This window comes from Lynx rufus, unplaced genomic scaffold (genome assembly GCF_022079265.1).
Source record: "Lynx rufus isolate CCGP_SWC_20201006 ecotype Redwood Valley unplaced genomic scaffold, mLynRuf1.p SCAF_3, whole genome shotgun sequence".
NCBI classification, from domain to species: Eukaryota; Metazoa; Chordata; class Mammalia; order Carnivora; family Felidae; genus Lynx; species Lynx rufus.
In genome coordinates, this window is record NW_025814845.1 from 126,966,097 (window position 1) to 126,991,788 (window position 25,692).

General features: G+C 42.9%; 1 protein-coding gene across 1 annotated transcript in view; it reads right to left on the reverse strand.

The window, feature by feature from the left end:
* GATB (glutamyl-tRNA amidotransferase subunit B) overlaps positions 1–25,692 on the reverse strand; it is an 85,155-nt gene that overhangs the window by 43,547 nt on the left and 15,916 nt on the right. Inside the window, exons 3-5 of the mRNA XM_047091803.1 lie at positions 9,163–9,276; positions 6,644–6,842; positions 6,061–6,183 (exon numbers count right to left, since the gene is read on the reverse strand). Coding sequence (XP_046947759.1) covers positions 6,061–6,183; positions 6,644–6,842; positions 9,163–9,276 — 436 coding nt within the window. The remainder of the gene's footprint in view (positions 1–6,060; positions 6,184–6,643; positions 6,843–9,162; positions 9,277–25,692) is intronic.

Genomic DNA, 25,692 nt, shown 5'->3' on the forward strand with positions numbered 1-25,692 from the left:
GGCTTCTGTCCCCGCCTCTCTGAAAATTCCTCGCTAAAGTCACCAGCAACCTCCTGGCTGCCAAATGCAGTGGACACAGGACCTGTTCTGTCTCCCCTTGCTGGACACTCCAGAAGCATGCAGCATACCGACTAATCCTTCCTTCTTCAACTACCTTCCTCTCTCAGCTGCCGTGACCTTATATGCTCTTGGCTTCCCTCCCACCTCTCTGGACACTCTACTTGCATTTCGTCTGCTGGTATTTTCTTCCCCATCTAATTCAGGACCCTCTTCTGGCACTCTCTCTGGAGGGGTATATAGTTCTAAATACCACCAATGTGCTGCTAAGTCCTAAATTTCTCTCTTCTGCCCAGACCTCTACTCTGAGCCCCACCCTTACCTCCACCTGACACTTCCACTTGGAGATCTCACAGACATTTCACTTTCCAGAACTAAATCCCGATTTCCCCTCCACAAATATGCTCATCTTCATCTTCCCAGTTTCAGCCAACAGCACCACCTAGCTCCTCAAGCTTCTTTGAAGGCATCCTTGATTTCTTCCTGCTCCTTGATTTCCACACCAGCCTGTTAACAAATCCCATTATTTAAAAATCCACCTTGAATCTACTCAGCTTGATCTCTCCATCTTTCCTGATGCCACCCTGTCCAAAACAGCATCATCTTTCATCTGGTCTACTATAAGAGCTTCTTTCCTGGTCTCTTTGCTTCTACTCCTACTCATCTGAAATCCACTTTCAACACAGCAGCCAGAGCGGTTTTCTACAACGTTCTTCAGACTCTGTCATTCCCTTACTTAAAAGCCCTTCAATGACTTCCCACTGCATTTGGGATGAAATCCAAATTTCTTCTCATTATTGGTAATCTATCCCTTGTCAACTCTTTTCAGTCTTATTTGATGCCATTGTCTTTTTCACTGCCATATTCAGAATCTAGAGCTGGATCTGGCAGAAAGTAACTGTTCAATAAATTAATACCTTGTTGGAGAAGCCAGAACTCTGGTATTTTCCTGAGCAATGAGTAAGCAGACTGGTTACTGTCTCACAAGAGGCTCCTGATAAGTTCTCAACTTCTGTCTGAATAGGACTGATCTACAGCTGGAATCATCTGAAAGGCCTATTCAGCTCAGAGGAAAACTTCTAAAGTATGCTGAGCTGTGCTCAACCAAATCTCACTTCTTGGGAAACAACTTTTTTTTTTGAACTCAGGGAACCCTGAGCGGGACTTCACCCGCTTTTAAAAATGGCACCATCTTTTGCAATTTAGAATTTTAACTTGGATAAGGAACAAGAGCATGAATTTCAGTCTCTCCCGGCGAAGGCCATGCTACATAAATGTCTGAGAGGAATCATTTAGTATCCTGCAGTGTTGAAAGAGAGTCCACTAGCCTGGATTCAAATATAGTATCAAGCATTAACAAAAGACATTCTATCCAGTGAAGACAAAATACCTTTTAAACAAATTAAGTTAAATTGCCTCCGGTGCACAAAAGCCTTACCAGTCAGGTTTACCTCAATGCATTCTGCAGCACTGAGTGAGGGGCCTTCATTCACACATCATGAGAGCGTTATCAAGCTCGATTTCTGCCCTCCAGAAGCAGAGATTTGTAACAGCAAAACTAAAAAACGATACCACTGAGCACAGTGATATGGTGCAGTTACATATTTTTTTTCTAAGAACACATTCACACATCAGAAATATACCATCAGGACAGAAAACTGTTTCTGTAAACAGCAGGGGCCTGAGGATTTAGAGAGGTCTGTTAAGCTATCTCATTCTGATCACTGGATGCTCTCCAGGACTTAAATAACAAGTTCTGACACACACACACACACACACACACACACACACACACACACACACACTGACCAAATTTTATTGAACATATTTTGCAAAGCTTATGTACCCAAAGTGAGTGGTGGTTCTGTAAAAGCAACAGTACTTACTATCATTAATAAAAGCACCTAACGTTTACCGAGCACATGCTACTTGTCAGCGCTTGTGAGAAGTTTTATACACTTTATCACATTCATTTCCTACGATGCAGCTTTAGATGAAGCCGCTTAGACACCCTTTGGGCATCTCAAACTTCACATACCCAAGATGGAATTCCAGATTTTCTCCCCGTCTTCCATGTCTCAGTGCACAGTGACACCACACCCAGCTGCCCAGCCCTATGTGATGACCTTTCCCTTTCCATACACAAGTATCTGGGGACTCGCTTCATAAATGTGGAAAGTGAGGCTCAGAGAAATCAAAACCCCTTGCCCAGGTTCTTTCGGCCACCAGAGGCAGGACAGGGCCCCAACCCACGGCTGGGACCTTAGTATCCTCAGCACCCATGCTCTGCCATCCTGCCTCTCTAAGGTGTCATCTATGGCTGTGACACCGTTGTGGCTGCCTCTAGGAAGCAGTGTGATGCGGGGTTTAGAGGAAGGGCTCCTGGGCTCAGACACACCTGGACTCAAATCCCAGCTCAGTCACTTCTTGTGAGCCTTGGGCAAATAACACGACCTCTCTAAACCTCAGCCTCTTCACCTATACAACAGGCGTGACAGCACCTATCTCTCAGGAATGCCGTAAAGTTTAAATGAGATGGTAATTTTTAAAAATGCTTGGTGAGCTGATGAGCACAGGCTAGCCGTTCAAAATGGCAGACGTTATCACCAAAACCATGTCAAATGTCTACTTCAGTGCACACTCAACTCTACAGATGGCTTTGAGGATCTCAACAGTGGCAAATGTCCACTGAGAAGGAAATGACTTCAGGAACCCAGGCTGAGCTGACCCATGCTCATTAGCAAAACTATCAGGAACTCACTGAATCACAGTCCAGAGCAACTGAAGCTTCATTCCAAAAGCACCCTGGGGGTCCACTGGTCCCTTCTAGGGTGGTCCTCAGTTCTCAGACTGCAGTCTCCAATGCCAGCATAGTGGTCCTACGGTGGTGGGGCAGAAGAAGGATCAAAGGGGTTGGGGCTGATAAAATACTAACAGCACAAAAAGCTGGACCCCTGCAGACTCTATGCGGACCTTCCCTCCCCATATCACTCAGAACAGCCGCAGCCGCTCTGCTGCTGTGCTAGAGGCAAAGCTGCTGGATTTGTATTTAAAAGCAACAAACAGTGTCACAACAAATGAGATTTAATGAACCCTCTCAGCTGTCACCGACTGATGAGTTCTTGCCTTTATGGTTTATCTCTTGGCAAGGACCCAGATGGGACCATTTCTCAGCTAACAGGTGGTCCGTTTATTATTCCATAGGTTTGCTAGGAATCACAGTTATTTTGAGGAAGAATGGAATAATAAAATTTTTTTAAGTGATAGAGAATCAACACTTAGTGCATAAATGGATAACCATCCAACCTGCCCATATTTCATTTATGTTCTGTGGGTAAAAAAGCAGCGTGAACCATAAATCTGAAATGCAGAGTTCTCTTACCCTACAACAGAGCCTCGCTTCTATAAAGCCAAGTTGTAGGCAGACTCATGTAGCTGTGTTTTTCCAGTGTTTAGCTTAAAGTAGATACTAAATAGGCAAGTTCTGTCTTCAAATTCAACTTGTATGGGGCTCCAATGTTACAGTTTGTTGCTTGTAACATGTTCTCTGTGACAAATGTGGCGTTACAATTTCAGAAGTCCTTTTGTAACACACAAATATAATGTGGGACATCAAAAGGTTGGTAAATAGTATTATAAACCAACAAGGAGATGAATCATCATCCTCAAATGGTATTTACTGGCATCCACTGTGACCACTTTCTGATGGTTAATTTTATGGGTCAACTTGACAGAGTCACGAAGTGCCCAGATATTTGGTTAAACGGTATTCTGGGTGTGTCTGTGAGCTGCTTCTGGAGGACAGAACATTTGAATTGGTAGACTGAATAAAGCAGACTGCCTTTGCCATTGTGGGTAGGCCTCATTCAATCTGCTGGAGGCCTGAGGAGAACAAAAGGTAGAGGAGGGGGCAACTTGCTCTCTCTGCCTGACTGTCGTGGAGCTGGGGTACTGGTCTCCTCCAGCCTTCGGATTCAGCCTCACACTGGAACTTCCACCACCGGCTCTCCTGGTTCTCGGGCCTTCAGACTTGGTCTGGAACTATACTACCAGCTCTCCTCCTGCAGCCTGCTGACTACAGATCATGGGACTACTGGCCTCCATAATCACATCAGCCAGTTCCTTAGAATAAATCTCTTCATATATAAACATACATACATATGACATTCACGTGCACATATACACACATCCTATTGGTTCTGTCTCACTGGAGTACTCTAATACACTATAGAACTATGAATTAACAACTGTATATGCAGAATCTGTATCTTTTCTCCACTCCTGCCTTTCTCTACTCAAGGAATGCTGAGTGGCAAGAGTTTTGTTTAAAGCCCCTGGGAACAGAATATAGAGGGCAATCATGGGCGAGGTTAGCTTTTGGTGACTTAAGGGCAGGAGGAGCACCTGGGTGGTTCAGCTGATCCAGCATCCCACTCTTGATTTCGGCTCAGGTCATGATCTCACAGTGTGTGAGTTTGAGCTCCACATCAGTCTCCATGCTGACAGCACAGCACGAAGTCTGCTTGGGATTCACTCTCCTTTTCTCTCTGCCTTCCCCCAGCTTGCATGCATCCTCTCTCCCTCTCTTTCAAAATAAATAAATAAAGTTAAAAAAAAAAAAAAAAAAAAAAAAGGAGTGCTAGGAAGGGGCCATGAGAGGAACCATTAAGAAATTGAGTTTGACCAAAATTTGTAATCTTTATTTTTTCTGAGAGAGAGAGACAGACAGACAGACAGACAGACAGTGAGGCGGGGAGGGGCAGGGGGAGAGGTGGAGGGAGAATTTTAAGCAGGTTCCACGCCCAGCCCAGGGCCTGATGCTAGGCTGGACCTCACAATCCTGCAATCATGACCTGAGCTGAGATCAAGAGACAGACGCTTAACTGACTGAGCCACCCAGGTGCCCCCCAAACTTGTAATCTTTATATCCAATTTGCAAACACTTAAAACATACATTTTGCTTGGTCCCAATGGCACAGGTGTTTCTTTTGTTTGATTTCCTACTACATTTCTAATGAAGTTGATATTATCCCAAAGTTCAAATATTTTGAAATCATAACTTTGCCTTATACTTGATGTAATTGGGCTTCAGCTGTAGTTGGATGAAAATTCCACAAAATGAAAGACACAAATAAAAATCATCAAGTAGCAACTAAGTGCTACCTGCACAGACTCACAAACTAAGAGCTATTCTGGAAAATATAATGTCTTCTGAGAAAGATAAAACTGTTCAAACACACTATTTCACTGACCCTAATTTTGGTGCAAAACAACATTTGGATAGAAGAAGCCAGAAGAAAGCATCTAGTCGCATCTAGTCCTTTGTGAAAGAAAGAAAGAAAGAAAGAAAGAAAGAAAGAAAGAAAGAAAGAAAGAAAGAAAGAAAGAAAGAAAAAGTCGCTCACCCCCAGTATAGCAAACCAAAACTTAAGTGCAGTTTCAGCCTCTCCCAGGACCAGTGACCTTTTATCCAGTTGACCTGGAAGTTCCGGATCAACACCAGAGAGGTAATCTGCATGACAGACCCCGCCCCCCAAAGAAAGGTGACCTTACCTGAAACAATCCACTCTCTGCTATAAAACTTCCTTTATCACTCCTTTCTCTCTATAAAAGTCTTCCATTTTGTACAACTCCTTGGCGCTACCTCCTATTAGCTAGATGAGACGCTGCCTGGTTCATGAATCTTTAAATAAAGCCAGTCTCATCTTCAAATTTACTCAGCTGAATTTTTTTTTTTTTTTTTAACAACTCCTAATCTCATATTCTTGGGCTCAGTGCCTTGGTGCCGTTGCTGTTGGTGTGTTTAGTTTTGACTAGGGGCTCATTAAGGAATCCAAGGAAAACTCTAAGGAAAAAAACCCCAGAGGTCTAAAGGCTGACAAAACACGTAAACAACCCCAATGCAGCTGACGCAGAAAACACTCCAGTGAGAAGACACCTGGGAAGCGGAAAAAGAAGATCAAGAAGGAGGGACAAGACCGACAGCTCCTCTGTGGCTTCTACCTGCCATATTTGCCTGGCTGGTCCCCAGTGCTTGAAGTATCAGCTGCAGCTCTCTGACGGCTGTTGCTGCCTCTTCTCCACAGGACATGTCCGGCTCCAGCACCACTTCCAGAAGGCCAACTCCTACCAAAGAGAGGCAGGGTCAGCCTGACCGCAGCTCTCCAGATAAATCAGGCTGAAGTCTCAGGAAAACCCTGCATCACTGATGGACTCTCAACACGGGTTCTAGCCTTTGAATGGTTTCTCCTCCCCTTCAAATTTTGATTTTTAACTTTGGTTCTTTCAGTGTCTGCTTGAGAGATCGAGCTGCGGGGTCGGTGACGAGGTGGCTACATTTATCACATTTTAGGGATAGGTTATTAGCAAGCCTGACGATAATCACAGTTATTGGTGGGTTATTAGCAAGCCCAATGGTAATCACAGTTCAGGCTGAGTTCTCGAGTCAGTTGTGCCAATACCAATGCTGATATTTGATCTGGATCTGTGAAACTCTTGGGCCTATTTCCTCAACTGATTTGGGAAAACTCTAGGGGGGGAAGAGGGTTGGCTGGAAGGAAAGGCAAGAGAAAATCTCCAAGCCTACCTGCCCTGTTCAAATCGATCAGTGTCTGAGACCGCAGCTCATCGTGGAGGCTTTTGCCACTGTCTTGCTCCAGCTGGATCTGCTTGATCCTCACGGTCTTGGTGATCACCTGCCTCCATTTCTTCCCCACACAGACACTGTATGCCAGGCTCCCATTCACAGCAATCGGGAGTCTCTGCTGAGTAATTTGGTAGCCTGCCTGCACACAACATGAGTTACACAGTGATTAGGCCATAAATGTGAGCGGGAGTCCAGTTCACTATTTCTTTTTATGTCACTAAGACTAGAGGTTTACTTAAAAACACAACAGAAGAAAAAAGGAAAAGGAGAAGAAAATTAGTTTAGGCAATTTAGCTGTAATTTAACCTGGCCTCTTCTGGCTTTCCCCCCTCCCTTACCTTCCCTGAACCTCCCCCAACCCCCAATCATGATGCAATAAACACGAATCCCATCTTCCCTACAAATTGGGGAATAACAATAATCTCATTGTCAGAGGTCTCTAAGAGAAGAATTTATTGTTTCCACTTAGCTCATTAGCCTAAACCCTGCATCTGATTACTGGGCTCTTGACAGACCCTCCTTATTAGGAAGTGCTGGCTAAGCATTTTGCCATCTACTCTCAGCGTGGGAGACAGCAGTTGCTAGTGCCTTTACGCTTGTTTTGTTCCTGCTCTTTAAGGGAACCAATCATGCCAGCTGCCCTCCATGACCCAACTTCCCATTTCCCTCGCTAGAAAATGCTGTGACACTCACACTCGGCTAAGAAAACATGTAGTACTAAAATACTGATGGATGTTGCAAGGATTCCCTCACCTCCTTCTAAGTAGAGGTGGAAGGACTTCCAAATGCACACATGCATCAGCACACATTAAAGAGACAGGAGGTTGATATGGAGAACTGGAGAACAGAGAGTAGCAGCTGAAGCCCCCGCAGTGCTTATGGGGTCCCAGACACTGTTCTGAGTTCTTCACACCATTTAATCCTCACGACAACCCTATGAGGGAAGGAGTTAAGTGCCTTGTCCTAAGCCACAGGGCTAGTAAGTATCCATGTCAGGATTTGAACACCGGATGGTCTGGCTCCACACTCTGCTCTTAGCTACCAGGCTGGCATTTTTCACATTTCCTCTGCACCAGGAGTCCTCTGGCAGGCTGGTCGAAACAGACTGGTCCCACCCGAAGAGTTTCTCATTCTGCAGCTCTGGGGCAGCACCTGAGATTTGTATTTCTACCAAGTCCCCAGGAGATGCTGATCCTAGTGGCACGGGGACCGCCCTTTGAGAACCGCTGCACTGGGTCAACTCTGTGCTGCAATAGCCAGTCGCAATGTATAAAAATTAAACTCTGAATAGGGTTGTTGAATAAAATACAGGATGCTCAGTCATATTTGGATTTGAATGAACTGTTTATTCAGATAAACAACAAAGACGTTTTACAGAAGTATGTTCCATGTAAAATTTGGCAAGACTAACTCTGGTTATCTGAGCCACCTGGGCCAGAAAGAACAGAAAGCCACGGATAATTAAAACATCTCATTTTAGTTGCATGCTAAGTCTCCCACCTTAACCGAACTGATTAGCACTCTCAAAAGATGGAAAAAAATGCAGTTTCATTCCCTTCATCCTACCAAGCGATAGAATTTGCTAACGGGTGGCAGCCAGAGGGGAAAGCAGCAAGCAAGCAATTGGAGAAATAAGGTTCCAGTCGCATTTTGTATTTAATCGCACTTCCACCCTCACCCACTAACAACCAGCTCACCCTCATCTTCAGTTCAAGGAGAATAACGGGAAGCAATATCTTCGCTATCGTTTTTCTAAATCTGAAGAAAGGGCATACTTACTAATCAGAGGCTCAGATCAAATGAAATACTATTTTGGGAAACCCACTCAACGTTACAGTTTCGGTTCAGTTCAACATTATGAAAAACTGGCTCTACTTCACCCTGGCTTCTCCTAAAGAAGAAACTATAATTTTAAGGAAAAAGCAGGTTAATATTGGGTTTACTGCACAGACAATTACTGTCGTTAGTCGAGGCTTCTGGTTCATGTTTCCGCTTACTATTGTCCACTTATGTGCTCCTCGTGAGATGACAGAAATGTCCCTGGAGGAGACAGTCCTATTACTGGTAACTTCAACTTCAAAGAGGGAAGCTATCACTCCATCTGCAAAGCTACAGTATGCATTTACTGTTGCATCAGCCACAGAGTTAGATTTGACCTAACAGGCAATTAGCGCCAAACACCGCGGCTGGGCTGAGCCCGAGAACGCTGGCTTCTACTCCCCGTTCAATTACGAGGGAGCCGGCAGAAGCATGAGGCTAAGCAAGGAGTCAGCAATCAGGACAACTGCATCCAATCTAGTAAACATCGGGGGGCACCTGCCTTCATCAGGGCCAGGCAGAACCTCCCGCTGACACGGACAGAGCTCTGACTGAAAACATGAGAGGCGCGGCCCCCCTCCCTCGCGTCAAGCCCCCCAGCTCCGAGGCCGTACACAGGGCGGGCCGCCAAGCGTACTTACAGGGAGGTCTGCATAGAAGTAGTGCTTCCTGTCAAACAAGGACTTCTTGTTTATGTGGCAGTTCAGTGCCAGGCCTGTCATCACCGCCGCTTCGACGCATCTCCTGTTGAGAACCTATGGAGACACGACGCACAGCATCTCTCAGATCCAGTCTGAACAAATGCTTCTCCCACACACTGACATCCTCCCTGAATATTCAATCTGGCCCTTCAACAGGCATTATCTCTGGTTCTCTGTGTGGGCAGCTCCAGTTCGCAAGTAGGCTCTGATCCTCTGGAACCGGGAAAACTTGATATAAAAAAGAAAATGCATGCGGTGGTGGGTTCCACGGGGAACTTCAGGAACTGCCACATCAAAGTTAACAGGGAGGGACCCAGAAAAGCCCAGCAGGGTTACATGGAATAAACTTAATCCTAAAACAGAACGAGGAATTGGTCAGAATACAGGAGAGGCACTGATTCCTAAGAGGAGGAGCCAGGAAGCAGCTCACCAAGCCACCTCAGCGAGGTTGGAAAGCACTTCGCCAGAGGAAGAATGAACTTCTGGAAACCCCAGGAAAAATCTTCTGGAAAAACGGCCACAGCCATTTCCTCAAGGGCTGGGAAATGGGGCATGCCTGCCTCCTCAGTTTCGGTCCAGGCCTGGCGGACTCGCTAGAGGCACAGACCGAGTGTGCCCTGCACCCCGACTCTTCCTGAGCCTCTGGTCCTTCCAGGGGCTGTCGTACCTCACAGGTTCCTTCTAGATCCCACCCTACCCCACTTTCAGGAGTGAACGACCAAGAAATGGCTAGCAAACTTCCCAGCCCAAAAGGACATGAAGAGCTTTTTAAAGAACTTCGGGGGGTGGGGATGTGGGGTAAGGAATAAGACCGGCAACCAGAGATAAGGTGAAAGCATTAAGTTCTGGAGTAAGCAGGTCCAAACCCCACTTCTGCTATGTATAAGTGTGTGAAGACTTAGTTTCCTCCTCTCTGAAATAAGGGTTTAATACCTACCTTGCAGGATGCATAAAGTAACAGACAGAACATCTACTCCATAGTAAGAAATCCCTATCTAGTTAGTTCATTTCCCCACTCTGCTTCGGGAAAATTTTTGAAGATGAAAAATTTTTGTACTTGCTAATGAAACATACTTCTACTCTTTATTAGAATATTTATGATGTTCATTAGTATATTTAGTATACTTTTATTTATATAGGGCTTTCCACATCCACCATTTTATTTCAGCTTCACAGCAACCCTGTAAAGAAGGAATTTGTATTATTTTATTTCAGTAAAGAAAAAACTAAGACCCAGAGATCCTAAGTCACCCAAATCACTGAGTTGGCAAATGGTAAAGTCAGCTATAAGGTCCACACAAGCCCTTGCCTAGTGAGTGACAAACAGAATCCCTGTGGTTTAGGGACCGGCTCTCCAGGCTGGAATAATGAGTGGGGCACTCCAGCACAGGCAGAACTTGATCAAACACAGATTTTGAAGACAAATCTGTACAAGAGAAAGGTAAGAGGCGTCTCTACTCACTGCAATATACCACCCCTGAAAGAGAACTCAGTGAATCTCCCTCCTAGTAACATCATTATATGCATTTTCTTCAGAAACCAGGTTACAAAATGGACTTCTATTTGGATTTCTTCATTCTGGGGCAAGTAATATTGTTAGCTCTGCAGTAATAATGGTTTTCATGAAGAGATGTGTGGGGGGGGGCGGGGAACAGGATGCTCTCTAATTATTGATGTTTTCACTTGTTAATGTTTGGTATTTTACTGAACAGTTGTTACTGCAATACGAATATAGCTGGCAGAGAACACTGCCAAATCCCAGCCTGATCATTTGGGTCAAGGCACACAAGAATGTGAAGCTCGTGTCCCAGCCTGGAGCCCTGCTCCTCCTGGGCTCTACCGTAGTGGGGGCTTGCTGTAAACTGCCTGTCTTGCTAATCTGTACCAGTTCTTGCTTTATTATTCCCACTGTTTTCCCTCTCATCTCTGTCCGGTCTGCCCCTCGGGGGGCCAACCTGCTTCCTCCTTCTAGACATGAAGAGAACCCAGCTTTGTTTTGCTTGCTCATTTCTGCACGTGCATTGCTAACAAACTCCCTGTACCTGGCCCTGCGAGGGAGTGAGGGGTTGTGGGTGATCACAGACTCCCACTGTGCCTGTGTGCACAAGAGGATGCAGGCATTTGAGAAACCATCAATTTCCAAAGAATAAGAATGCAGGAAAACACATAAACATTACAGCAATATTGAATATACTTTAATCTTTTTTTGATGATTTAGAAGACTTGAAGTACTTCAGGGTCAGAATTATAAGCATCAATCATCTCCACACTATAGCTGCACAGAGGGGCTAGTAAACAGAGAGTGCCAGTTAAAAGAATGCCAAGAAAAAAGAATTTATTATGATCTTAGTCAAGCTGCTTATGACAGATGGAGGTCCAGGTCAGCATGTTGCGAGAATGAGATGCAGAACTGGAAAATTCAACTTGGGCTGTCTTTATTCAGAGGAACTTCTGAAGTGTCTATAAAGTACTAGATTTTAGAGATACAAAGGTAAATAGGACTCTGTCACTGGCCTCAATGAATCTGTAGTGGGGACATGAACATGCCCGCATCTCCAACATCCTTCTCAAGTTCACCTGCTATACTGGGAAGATCTTGCTAAAAATGTAAATCCTACAGCATTCCATTGCTTAAAATCACTCAATAGCTCCCAACGCCCACAGGCTAAGCTTTTATAAGATCCAGTTCCCACCCCCCATCTTCAATTTCATCTCCCGTCACATTCTGCTCCCCACCACCCCATATGGTCCATCACCTATACAAACCACGCTGACCTGTGGACTCTCCCATTTCTCATTCCATTCAAAATCTACTGAGATGTCACCAAACCTGCGAACCTCTCCTTACTAATCTTCCCTTTGTACCCCTCTTGATCGTCTACACACTTCCATTTGTGCTAGTAATACAGTGGACTGAACTTATTTACATATATTTCCATTAGACTAATTTTCACGAGGATGGGAATTATCAGTTCATCCTTGCATCCCTGGAGCCTAATAAGGAATTGAAAAATAGCGGTGCTCAATTAATGTGTGTTGAACTCCAATGAGGATGGAGGTGATGCATATCAAGGCAAGGTTTCAGAGAGGCAGTGATGTCTCAATCTCCAGGCCTTCACACTGGTTTCTAGAAGTTTCCTGAAGCAAAAACCAATCATGTATAATGGGATCAAAGAGGTAACTTGAAAATCCAAAGAGTTAACTTCTCCCGAAGAAAGCATGTCCCAGGATTTTCTTTACAATTAACATAAAGTGACTACAAAGGATCTCAGGTTTAGCCCCAACAGCTTTAATGCAGAAGGAAAGTAACAATCCTTGGAACTCACACAGCACACCGGTCTCAACTGAGTCTTAGAAGAGGCTTCGCTTTGGCTTCGGGAATGATCATCGGCGAGTATTTATTGCACACTGCATTGTGTCAGGAAGTGTGCCATGCACAACACATACGTTAGCCATTTAACCCTTTCAGTAATCATAGGGCATCTTACACGTAATGAAGGGGGTTCTAGAGATAAAGTAATTTGGCCAAGGTGACACATATGATAAGTGGCAGAGCCAGGAAGTCAGACCCCTGGAACTCCGGCTCTCAATTACGACACTCTACCTTGAATCTTCAAAGAATAAAGCGTACCGATAGCTATGTAAACTGCAAATACCTGGCTGTAACTCTGGAGCAGCAACTCAAACCAAACTCCGCTGTAGATAAGTTCAGGCAGGTATCGTTTCTAACATCTTTCTCTTAGCAGTTTTTTTCTCTCTAGGTTTGTTTTCAGAGGTTGAACTCCTAGAGAGCAAGCACTGTGTTCTTTTCAATTTGTAAAACAATACACAGTCTCTGGCATGTGGAAGATTTGGTGATGAGTGGACCTTTAGCAGGGGATGTTCTATTTCTAGGTTTCTGAAACCCTTAGACACAAGTACCCACGAAATGATTTATAAAATAAGTGGAGAGGCTCTTTGATTTAATCAGAAAATAAGAGAGGCAGAGGTAGAAGAAACATGCATCAGACCTCCAAGGACACATTGTGACCCCAATTTGAGAAACAGTCTTCTAGTTTTAAGCAAGCATTTCCCAATCTCTGAGTAAAATGGACCATCATTTAATAACAACTACCAACACATCTTCCCCCCCAACCGCCCCAATTCACCAAGCTGCACATATTCCACCTTCTCAGTATATCCTGACTCACCCCTCCCCACCACCCCGCCTTCCTCTCAAATCCTCTGGTTTAATTCAGGCCTCTATTCAAGCATCATCCCCTCCAACTGAGATTTCTGCACAAACCACCTTGGCCAAGTTTGTCTCCCTCCATTCCAGCCCTCAACATCTCCTCCACACCCATTCAAAAGCAATCTTTCTAAAGAGGAAATCTGTCCATGCAATGCCCCTGCTTAAAAACCTTCTTCACCACTTCTCATCACTGTAAAGATAAAGTGCAAGTCTTCGGGGGAGTCTCCTATGTCCTTCGTGATTTAACACCTACCTTTCTAGCTTCCTCTTCTTCCACTGTCCCTAATCCCATAGACCCTCATGCAAACATGCATTTGACACCCTTTGTGCAGACTGCTGCTTCTGCTGGTAATGCCCTGTATTCTCATCCACTTGAACAAGATCTCAGCACCTGGCAAGCCTTGGACATCCTGCCTCCACTGCAGTCTAGGTACTCCTTCTCCAGCACCCATGCACTCTGGTAAAGCACCAGCTTCCAAGCAGACTGAGCTCCCTGAGGGTAGTCAAATCGTTTTATCTTATTCCTCTTTGCTCCGCCCCCCCCACCTAAATGCAATACCAAGCTGATTAAACATTAACCGAGGTAATGAATAATTTAACATTCCCTTTATCAACATCCAAAAGACTATAAGCAATGAAATAAAAGCAAAATTGTTCTATAAAATATATGTGTCAAGAGATAGAAACCACCCTTAGTATGTAAAACAGAACCACCTGAAAAAAGACACTTTATTACACAGATGACAAAAAGCTGGGACATCACAGAGGGCGCAGTAATGCAATTTAGGAGACTCTCAACAGCAGGAAGCCATTTCTACCCCTTGATGGAGGGAGGGGGGTGGGGAGAAGCAGCATCACTGGATCTGGGGCATAGGGCACCCAGAGGACCCCAGAAACACAGCGGACCTGTCTCCTGGGAGGTGGAGCCAGGGATGAGACCCAGCCACTACCAGAGGTGTTGCCAGAGGAGGCTAGGGAAGGAGAAATACCCTGTGGCTCCTTTCCTCCCACTTCCGGTCTTTTACCAGCTGAGCGGAGGCACCAGAAACAGAAGTGTGTGTGGGCAGTTCCCCAGTGACACTCAGCAGAGCAGAAGAACAGTGAGGTGTGATATGGGGATACATGGGCCACAACTGCACAGCAAATACATACATTTTTATATTCACTTCTGTAACTTTTGATAATAGCTAATATTTGATGCCACTCTCACGTCTATCCAATTAACATAAAACTGAAAATTTCGTGGACTCCTTTTTCACAGACTGGGAGCCAAAAAAATCATGAAATGCTACTAATTTCTAAGGAACATCTGTGATAACTTGGGCTGGAACAAACTCTAAGTCTATACACTAACTATTAGGAAAGGATTTGCTAAGCAAATAAGCTGAATGAAGAAGATTATATAACGCACTTAAGTCAATATAATATTCACTAGGATTTCCTGGAATTCTAGTAATTATAAATAAGTCTATTCATTGAAGTCAGTCCCTGGGACCTATACCAGGGAATATTTTGTGATGCACTTCAAAGAAATAAAACTGCCTTTCATAACAGTCTGTAATTCATACCATTTCTCTCCCCTTCCTACTTCATCCTTAACTGGTGATCCCCAAAGTTAGTCCAACTGGTATCAGTGCCTCCTTTAAAAACGAAGGTAACGGGGCGCCTGGGTGGCTCAGTCGGTTGAGCGTCCGACTTCAGCTCAGGTCACGATCTCGCGGTCCATGAGTTCGAGCCACGCGTCAGGCTCTGGGCTGATGGCTCAGAGCCTGGAGCCTGCTTCCAATTCTGTGTCTCCCTCGCTCTCTGTCCCTCCCCCGTTCATGCTCTGTCTCTCTCTGTCTCAAAAATAAATAAACGTTAAAAAAAAAAATTTTAAAAACGAAGGTAACATGACAAGACTCGTGTACTCGCTGAAATTCTAGTTAGCACTTCTTTTGGAGTGAAGACTATAAGGTGATGTTTTACAAAAAGCCCAAATGGCAATTATTCTGTGAAATTAATGCTATATATGACAAATCTGATGATTAAGATACAGCATGGTAAATGCTTTAATTTATGGATAGAAAGTAATTAAGATTTATTAAGTAAAAATAAGGCAGTAAAATGGGCCTTTATCTTACTGCTCACCATAAATTTATTTCAAAACATGAACTCCCTCTAATTCATATTCAAAGAAAAAAATTACTACACAGATAAATTTTCCTTATGGTAGAGAAAACTGTTCCCCCATTTCTGCATCCCCACATCCCTTCTCACCACGGAGCTCTTTTATCATCACCCAAAACAAATACAAACACTCACGAGAGCTATGAAAATTAAGCTTGTGAAAACTGGTCAGTTAGTTAATTTTTTTAAAGTGAAATTTTACCATCAGAAGTTACTAGCTTTATGCAGATATTAATGTTTATAAGGATATACCCACATAAATATATATTATTTATGCCTAAACATGGACACTGCCTAGGGAAAAGGAGAAAGAGAATGCTATATTTTCTTTTGTTTAAATCCCTCTTTCACAAAAGGGAAAAAATATCAAATATGCACTTCACAGGAAACAATTCTTGTTCCAAAGAAGGGTGTGGTTTGGCAGTTTTAACTGTTCTTCAGTTCCAAGGTTCCTCTTTATCCTCTTGCACCAATTCTACTCCCAACGTCTGGTCAAGATCAAAGGCAAGGATGTTGTGTTGGTCCAAAGTGCCAGAAGGCCCAATCTCCTCAGGTGGGATTCCATCCTCCTCTAGCCTCTGCCCACCTGGCAAGGGGGACCTGGTGCCCACAGTCACCACAAGCTATGGCTAGCCTAGACCAGCTTGGTCTTTAGAGCTGGAGCAATCTCTCTTGCTTTTCCACAGACCACTGGCATCTAAGATCTGACATTTACCTGTGGATCGTACGAAAAAGAAGAAAAAACCTTGGCAACTCTAGACCCATCTCTAACCTAGTTAAAACTTCTCATAGGGCACAGCCTGGTTTGCTTGGACTTCCCTTTGGGGTTGGAGGCCAATGGCCTAGCTACTGTATGTTCATTTGTGGAGTCTCAAGCTTGGCCACTTAGCCAAATCAGACAGGAAGGCTTAAGAGGGACTGACAGCCAGTAAAAAGCAAGATTGGGTATATACATTAAACTGGTCTCTTTCCCACAACATTTCCAACAGTTATTAATTTGGCATTATTCATTGCAGTCAAACTGATCTATGAGAAGACTTTTACTAATTGACAAACTGGGACAAAATGGAGTCAGAAAGATCTGAATCTAATCTCTACTGTTACTAGCTGTGTGACCTTACACAAATTACCTAACCTCTCTCAGCCTCAGTTTCCTTATCTGTTAGAGAATAGTAATTTTGCAGGGTTGTTCTATGAATTAAACAAAATCACTCAACACATGGTAGACATTTAGAAAATACTGATTTCAGAACTCAAGTGTTATTAAAGGCAGAATGCCCATCTCATTTGAATCTTTCATATGCAAGCTTTCCTAGGAGGCAAAAGACTCTAATGAGAAAAGGTCTAAACAGCTCCATAGATCCATTACTCTAGATTTACAATCAAAAGTAAGGCACAACAGATGCTGAAATTATGTATTATGTCAACATGCTATTTCCCCCTTAAATGGTAACCAACACCTTTTGTGATAATTAGTGTGTTATCGCCAGTGCAACAGAGACCATATTTCTTAATGCCTCAGGAAACTTGTATTACTTCATTGTCTCTGTTTTATGGTGACCCCAAATTTTCCCGGATAACACTGCATGCATGCCTGTGGCTGGAAAAAACTCCCATTCTCAAATGAAAGGAGCTACCTTCTAACAAGTTGAATAGTTGTAAATTAGTTAAATGAGCCAACTTTTACCGTCATCTCATTGATGTCCACCACACATTTGTGGCTTCCTGTCTTCTGAGAGAGTAAATATGTTTGAAATGCAGACAGGCTGGGGAGAAGAGATGTATGAAGAAGGCATGAAGTAGATACAGGAATAATGTTTAAGAAAAAAAATCACTGTTCTTTTTCAATAAAACTTTGGGATGGGGCCACAATCTTTACTGGAGAAAGATCCATCCCACCCCTCCCCCCGCTAACTCTGAAATTTGTCTTTCTCTTGTTTATAACTTTTAAGAATAAATATATTAATGTCAAAAAGGCTAAAACACACAAACCCATTCATTTTAGATTGACCCCATACCGAAACTGCTGAGTCTTTTCTAATCCATCCTAAAATTTACTCACAAGATTATCTACCTGGAGAAATTTAGTGGCATGACAAACTGTTTCATATCACTGAAATCTCGAGAGTAATCAGTGATAGTGGTAAGAAATTTCATGAGTCAAAAGCTCTAATGATTCAGAATGAGATCTACTTTCATCTTTGTATAGAAGAATAGTATTATGGTGAAAGATCTGACTTGCTGAGAAATGAAACAACTGGCCTGAACCAACTAAACTCTAGAAAGGCATTTCAGCCTTCATTCTTGATAAAAACCGTCAACAAAGTAGGGATAGATGGAACATACCTCAACATCATAAAGGCCATATATGAAAGACCCACACCTAATATCACCCTCAAAGCAGAAAAACAGAACTTTTCCTCTACAGTCATGAACAAGACAGATGTCCACTCTCACTAATTACTATCTAACATAGTACTGGAAGTATTAGACTCAGCAATCAGACAACAAAAAGAAATAAAAGGCATACAAATCAGCAAGGAAGAACTCAGACTGTCACTATTTGCAGACAAGATACTCTGAGGAAACCCAAAAGACTCCACCAAAAAACTTTTAGAACTAATACATGAATTCAGTAGTCGTAGGATATAAAATCAATGTACAGAAATCTGCTGCATTTCTATATACCAATAATGAAGCAGCAGAAAAAAGAAATCAAGGAATTGATCCCATTTGCAGCTGTACCAAAACCTGTAAGATACCTAGGAATAAACCTAACCAACGGTCTGTATGCTGAATGAAAGATCTATGGGCTGAATACTATTGAACACTTATGAAAGAAACTGAACAGGGCACAAAGAAATGGAAAAACATTCCATGCTCATGGATTGGAAGAACAAACATTGTTAAAATGTCTATACTACCCAAAGAAATTTACACATTTAACGCAATTCCTATCAAAATACTACCAGCATTTTTCACAAAGCTAATTCTAAAATTTGTATGGAACCACAAAAGACCCCAAATAACCAAAGCAACCCTGGAAAAGCAAAGCAAAGCTGGAGGCATCAGGATTCCAGACTTCAACCTGTATTCATCAAGACAGTATGGTACTGGTACAAAAACAGACACACAGATCAATGGAACAGAATAGAAAACCCAGACATGGACCCACAACTATACGGTCAACTAATCTTCAACAAAGCAAGAAGGAATATCCAATGGAAAAAAGACAGTCTCTTCAACAAATGGTGTTGGGAAAACCGGACAGCGACATGCAGAAGAATTAACCTGGACCACTTTCTTACACAAAAATAAACTCAAAATGGATGAAACACCTAAATGTGAGACAGGAAACCATCAAAATCCTAAAGGAGAATACAGGTGGCAAACCGCTTTAACTTCAGCTGTAGCAACTTCTTACTAGACATGTCTCTGGTGGCAAGGAAAACAAAAGCAAATATGAACAATTGGGACCTCATCAAGATAAAAAGCTTCTGTACAGCAAAGGAAACAATCAACAAAACTAAAAGGCAGACTACACAATGGAAGAAGATATTTGCAAACGACATATCAGATAAAGCGTTAGTATCCAAAATCTATAAAGAACTTAGCAAACTCAACACCCAAAAAACAAATAATCCAATTAATGGGCAGAAGACATGACTAGCCATTTTTCCAAAGAAGACATCCAGACAGCTAACAGACACATGAAAAGATGATCAACATTACTCATCATCAGGGAAATACAAATCAAAACCACAATGAGACATCACCTCACACCTGTCAAATGGCTAAAATTAACAACATAAGAAACAGTAAGTGTTGGTGAGGATGTGGAAAAAGGAGAACCCTCTGCATTGTTGGTGGGAATGCAAACTGGCGCAGCCAATCTGGAAAACAGTATGGAGGTTCCTCAAAAAGTTAAAAATAGAAGTACCCTATGATTCAGCAATGGCACTACTAGGTATTTACCAAAGGATACAAAAATACAGGGTACATGCACCCCAATGTTTATGGCAGCATTATTAACAATAGCCTAACTATGAAAACAAAGAGCCCAGATATTCATCAACTGATGAATGGATAAAGGAGATATGGGGTGTGTGTGTGTGTGTGTGTGTGTGTATGTGTGTATAAAGGAGTGGTATATATAGGTATGTGTATACATACACAACGGAATTTTACTCAGCCATCAAAAAGAATGAAACCTTGTCATTTGCAGTGACATGGATGGAGCTAGAGTGTATTATTATGCTATGTGAAATAAATCAGTCAGTGAAAGACAAATACCGTAAGATTTCGCAAACAAAGCAGATGAACATATGGGAGGGGGAAAAAAGAGAGAAGGAAACAAACCATAAGAGACTCTTAATGATAGAGAACAAACTGAGGGTTGGTGGAGGGACGTGGGTGGGGGATGGGCTAGCTGGTGATGGGTACTAAGGAGGCCACTTGTGGTGAGCACTGGGTGCTGTATGTAAGTGATGAACCCCAGAGTTCTACTCCTGAAAGCAATATTGCACTGTATGTTACCTAACTAGAATTTAAATAAAAATTTGAAGAGGAAAAAAAAAAAATGCTAGCTGGGTATTCACTACTGGGATGGACAGGGAATTTGGTGGAAGAAGGCCTGTGAATACCAAAAGCAAACTCCTACAGGCACATGTACCTGCTGCGTTCATCAGTCCCTGATGAGTGTCCTGAGGAGCGAGCCTTTGGAGGAGTCTATCAGGATGTACATTTTTAGGAAGAAAAAACTATCTTTAATTTTATGCACCCAACAGGAATACATCTCCTTAGAGGCTTCATGGCAAGCCATGAAATCATGGAAGTTAACAAGTAAAAGAAAAAGCAAAAAGCCAAGCCTTCATAGGGCAAAACACCCCATTTCCTTAATCATGTTTGCTTTAAGAATAGATTACAAAAGAACTTGGCCTGGACTTTTAAAAGAAGGGAAGGGAAAGGAGAAAGAAAAAGGAAGGAAATGATACCAAAGAGACAAGACAACTAGTTGCAGTATGTGATCTTTGAAAATTTTTTTTTTAACATTTATTTATTTTTGAGACAGAGAGAGACAGAGAATGAACAGGGGAGGGGCAGAGAGAGAGGGAGACACAGAATCTGAAACAGGCTCCGGGCTCTGAGCTGTCAGCACAGAGCCCGACGCGGGGCTCGAACTCACGGACCGTGAGATCATGACCTGAGCTGAAGTCGGACGCTTAACCAACCAAGCCACCCAGGCGCCCCTGCAGTATGTGATCTTTGAATGGATCCTGGCCTGGGGAGAAGAAAATAAAGGATAATGCTGAGGCAACTGTGGAAACCTGAGTATGAACGGTGTTTTAGAGAACAGCGTTGTATCGCTGTTAGTTGTGATCAGTTCTCAGTGAGCAGAGAAGAGGAGGTTTTTGCTCCTTGGGAGAGAGATGCTAAGGTATTTAGGGATAAAGTGCCATGATGTCTGCAACCTACTCTCAAATGACTCATCCAGAGGGAAAAACAATCTAGGTGCAGGATGGATGTGTACTGTACTATTTTTTCAACTTTTTCATAAGTTTGAATTTCTTCAAAATAAAAAGTGTGGGGGCAGGAGAAAGGAGTAGATAATTCTACCTGAGAGGATGGTGAGATATTACAAGCCATGAGAGGGAGAGAGAGCCTGGAGGAGACAGGAGCTATTTAAACTGATGCTAACTCATAAACTGTACATGTGTATCAGGGGCTTATATTCACTGCTGCTGAAAATCAGCTGTGGAAAGGAAAACATTCTAGATACTGTATCTATCTAAAACTTTCCTATGCCAAAATTAAGTGGGACATACTAAGGCCCTACAGAGGTGATGAAGTATGGTGCAACCCTCCAGGAACGTGAAAAATCTGTTGACAGGGAATTCTCTACCATCTACATGTAAGTATATAAATCCTGCATATAGGCAACATGTTCGCAATGAAGAATATGGAAAGACAACTTGTTTATTGTTTTTTACATGGTAGGTAAATTATTTTCCCCAACTATATATTTTCTGGTTGAAAATACTTCCAGCTTCCCCCAAAGCTGTGTGGGTATCTTATTTTCTGTTGATGCTTCCATTCTGTTGCTTCACTATGTAAATGTACATGAAATTTCTCAATGTGTGCTTCTTGAAAGACATCCATGGTCAAGAACCTCATCTTAAATAAATTCATGCTGTTGTGACATGTGCAACCTTAAGCTATTTCAGTGAGCATTACACAAATATTTAACCACCTCCATTCCTTGCCCAAACCTACTGGCCACTATGAAATGCAAGTATTTATAATTTAATGACACAAAGTTAAGAATATGGGTATCATAATAATACCAAAAACATTTACATGCCCCTTGAGGGTTCATGAAGTGCTTTCACATACATTAACTTCTCTATGTTCATAGATGTAAAAATGGAAGAGAAAAAGAAGGCAACTAAGATAGCTAGCCAGCTATGATAAGAAAACACAGGTTATGAGTGAGGACAGGCATCTTAAAAGTTTACAACCAGCTATAAAGGAAAAAAATCCCTGTTATGTGTTGGAAATGAACAATTAGCAAATACTGCAGAACAGAAATACTGCAGAATGGGGACCAGGCAACTCTCACTTCTATTTTTAACTGGGCTCCTGACCTCCCTGACTCCCTAAGGCAAGTCAGCAAAGCCCTCAGCTTCTTCTTCTGTCGGCTGAGGTTGGAGCCTCTGACCTTGCTCACTGGGGTGGCCTATGAGTTGGCAAACATCACTGAGAATTCAGGACACTATTGACAATCACATATTATTTCCTGCCTGCATCTCCTAAGAAAGCTGCAGAGCATGACAAAGACCCTTGATTGATCATGCTTCTTGCTTTTACACTTGTGAAAGAAGATTCATGCATCAGAATTTGGAACAGAATACTTTAAGATTCCTGGGAATGCAAATGCTTTTTGATATTCCCACTTCCTCTTCCTGTCCCAGCTCTAGGCCTGTTATAACGATGCAACCAGTGGTGGAAGGCTGGAAAACATGAAGGCTCACTGGCAAGAACGCTCTGCCACAAGGAACAGAATGCTCTTCAGAGAAGCCCAGCCTGACTACACCAACTATGCCAACATCACCAAGCTGACTTTGTCATCTGAGATGCCAATGGCAAAATGACTTCCAAACTTTGCCAAGATTTTAAAAAGAGCTAAGGAAAAAAATTCCCCAAGATGCTGCAGTGTACAGAATAGCCAACCATTCCCCACCTCACCCCCTCACCATATTAATATAAAGCTGAAAATACACACAGAAATGACCAGGTAAGAAAGACCCCTCCCAATGGCCTCAGATGACAAGTGTATATATACTTGTGGTATGGAGAAAGAATTCCACAGAACCTATCCAAAAAGAGTAGTTCCCATCTACTGCCAGACACAATAAAACTGTCCCATGCTTTTGAAGGCAGAGTGGGCATTCTCCATTCTCCTGTTCCTATGTTACCATAGCTAGATTTTGCTCTCTACTCCATACTTTGTTCTCCCAAAAGAGGAGTGACTTGACTATAGTGACTTTGGGAAAAGGAAGCAAGCACATGGGAGTTGGCCCCTCTGGCTGAACATTTTTTTACAGGCCTCTAGCATAAATCATCAAAGCTATATGAGCTCTTTCCGATCAGCATGCCTACAGAGATGATATATTCTGGTACACTGTGGACACTTGAAAAGTCTTCTGTAGAAGCAGGCTCTTCCCCAACAAGTGAAAGGCCTACAGTTTTGGGGAGCCAGTTCAACTTAAGCAGAAAGTGTTAGAAGTTATTTGGCTATATATCAGGTTGCATTTTTCAATCAAGTCATTATTTGTAATAAAGCTGATACGCTCATCTCTATCTGACTTCTGTGTTGATTTCTCCACTGGTTCTGATTCAAAAGGAGAAGGGGGTCTTACTTTTAGTGACCCCCTAAAACCATATAATATCTTCCTGGAAATTCTTTTCTCATACTCATAAAACCAATCTAGAAACCTGCACAGCATCACCAATGACTCCATAAAGCAGAAGAAACCCAGGAGGGCCAGCTGCCATGGCTAGGCATGCATTTCCTGTGAGGGAAGAGCTTTTACATGTCTGCTGCAATTTTTTAAGTTCTGGTACTGTCCATGGAGGAAAAATGAATGGTACCCAGCTGCATGATTTCAGGCTGCATTTTTATTACAGGCTGCTAGTATAAATCACCAGTACAAAGCCTGTATGAGCTGCCTGAATGTCAGAGACAAAAATAGCGTCACAGAACACTGTTAGGTAATTTTTTTAACTACTATATATTTTTATCAACAAAAGACCCCTAAGCTTTCATACTCCTGGGTATCTTTGGTAATGTGTTTATATTTTATTTTCTACATATCCCCGCCTCACTTTCTAGTATGACAGACTTTTTGGTGCAGTAGTGTACCAAATTCATTACAAACAGTTATGTGTTCTAAGTATAGCACCATCTTTTCTGACAAGGGTTCGTTGTTACTGTGTGCAATCTCTCATCCAAGCACATATTTTGAGGGGAAAACAAACCAGCATAAGGAATGTGGAAATGGGAGAAAATCCCTTTCCAAATACAATACTGAAGGTTTCATCCTCAGGAATGAATCTCTGGGAAGACCGAGTATGCTGCCTAGAGATGTTCCCTTATCAGGAAAAAAGCAGATAGCAGCAGAGAAACACGGCTGGGTTAGAGAGATGCTTTGCAGGCCTAGGAGAGTCACCTGGGGAAAAGGCCAGGTGACTTTCCTCAGGTTCCCCAAGGTTGGGGTGGAGGGAAAGACAAAACCTCAGTTTCCTCATGGGTCTCCCACCATAGCTGGCTGAACCTTTCAATTCTATCATATTGCTTTTTGTTGTCTCTTTTTTTATTTACTAAAAAAATTTTTTTAATGTTTTATTTATTTTTGAGAGAGAGTGTGTGAGCAGAGAAGGGGCAGAGAGAGAGAGAGGGAGACACAGAATCTGAAACAGGCCTCAGGCTCTGAGCTGTCAGCCCAGAGACCAATGCGGGGCTCAAACTCGCGAACCGTGAGATCATGACCTGAGCCAGAGTTAGACACTTACTTAACTGACTGAGCCACTCAGGTGCCCCACTTTTTGCTGTTTCTTAAGAGGAATGAGATGGCACCATCATTTCCATACAAAGGTGAAGGCAATTATTCAATAATTTTTTTTGGATAATGATAAAGGATAAAGGATACATTCTTTTTGGAAAATGATAACTTTTAAAGGCAATGGGTAAATGGATGATCAAGACCGTGGAGTAGGAGGATCCTGTACTCATCTCCTCCCATAGGCACTCCAAGACTGCAGCTACATAGAGCAGCCCTCTCTGAAAAAGACCTGAAGACCAGCAGAACATTCTTCCACAGCTAAAGTTATAAACAGCCACAGCGAGAATGGTAGGAGGGGGAGAGATGTGTATTGGATCCTTCACCACTGATGTGGGATCCACAAGCGGGAGTAATATCACACGTGTGGAGATCCTCCTTGAGGAGTGAGGGGTTCCAGATCCACACCGGGGGCGCCTGGGTGGCTCAGTTGGTTATGCATCTGACTGGATTTCAGCTCAGGTCATGATCTCACAGTTCATGAGATCAAGCTCCACGTCAGGCTCTGTGCTGACAGCATGGAGTATGCTTGGGATTCTCTAAGTAAATATTTAAAAATTAAATAAATAAATAAATGCAAAAAAAGATTCACATCAGACACCCCCTACCCTGGGGCACTCTACTGGGAAGATGAGCCCCCCATAATGCTGAGCTTTGAAAACCAGTGGGGCTTAACTCTAGGAGTTTTGAAAATGAGTGGGGCTTACCTCCAAGGGAGCCAGAGATATAGGAAACCAAGTGTCTTCTCTTAAAGGGCCTATGCATAAGCTAACTTGCTTGGAGACTGAGCACAGAGGCAGAAGATGGAAAAGTACCCAGGCCATATGTGAAGTAGATGATGAGTTTTAGGGCATGTGAAAGAGGCAGGGATCTGTAGGAATATTCTCCAGGAACAGAAGCACTGGCAAGCACTATTCTTCTTGCCCTGATTCTACCTAGCTGGCCCACTGC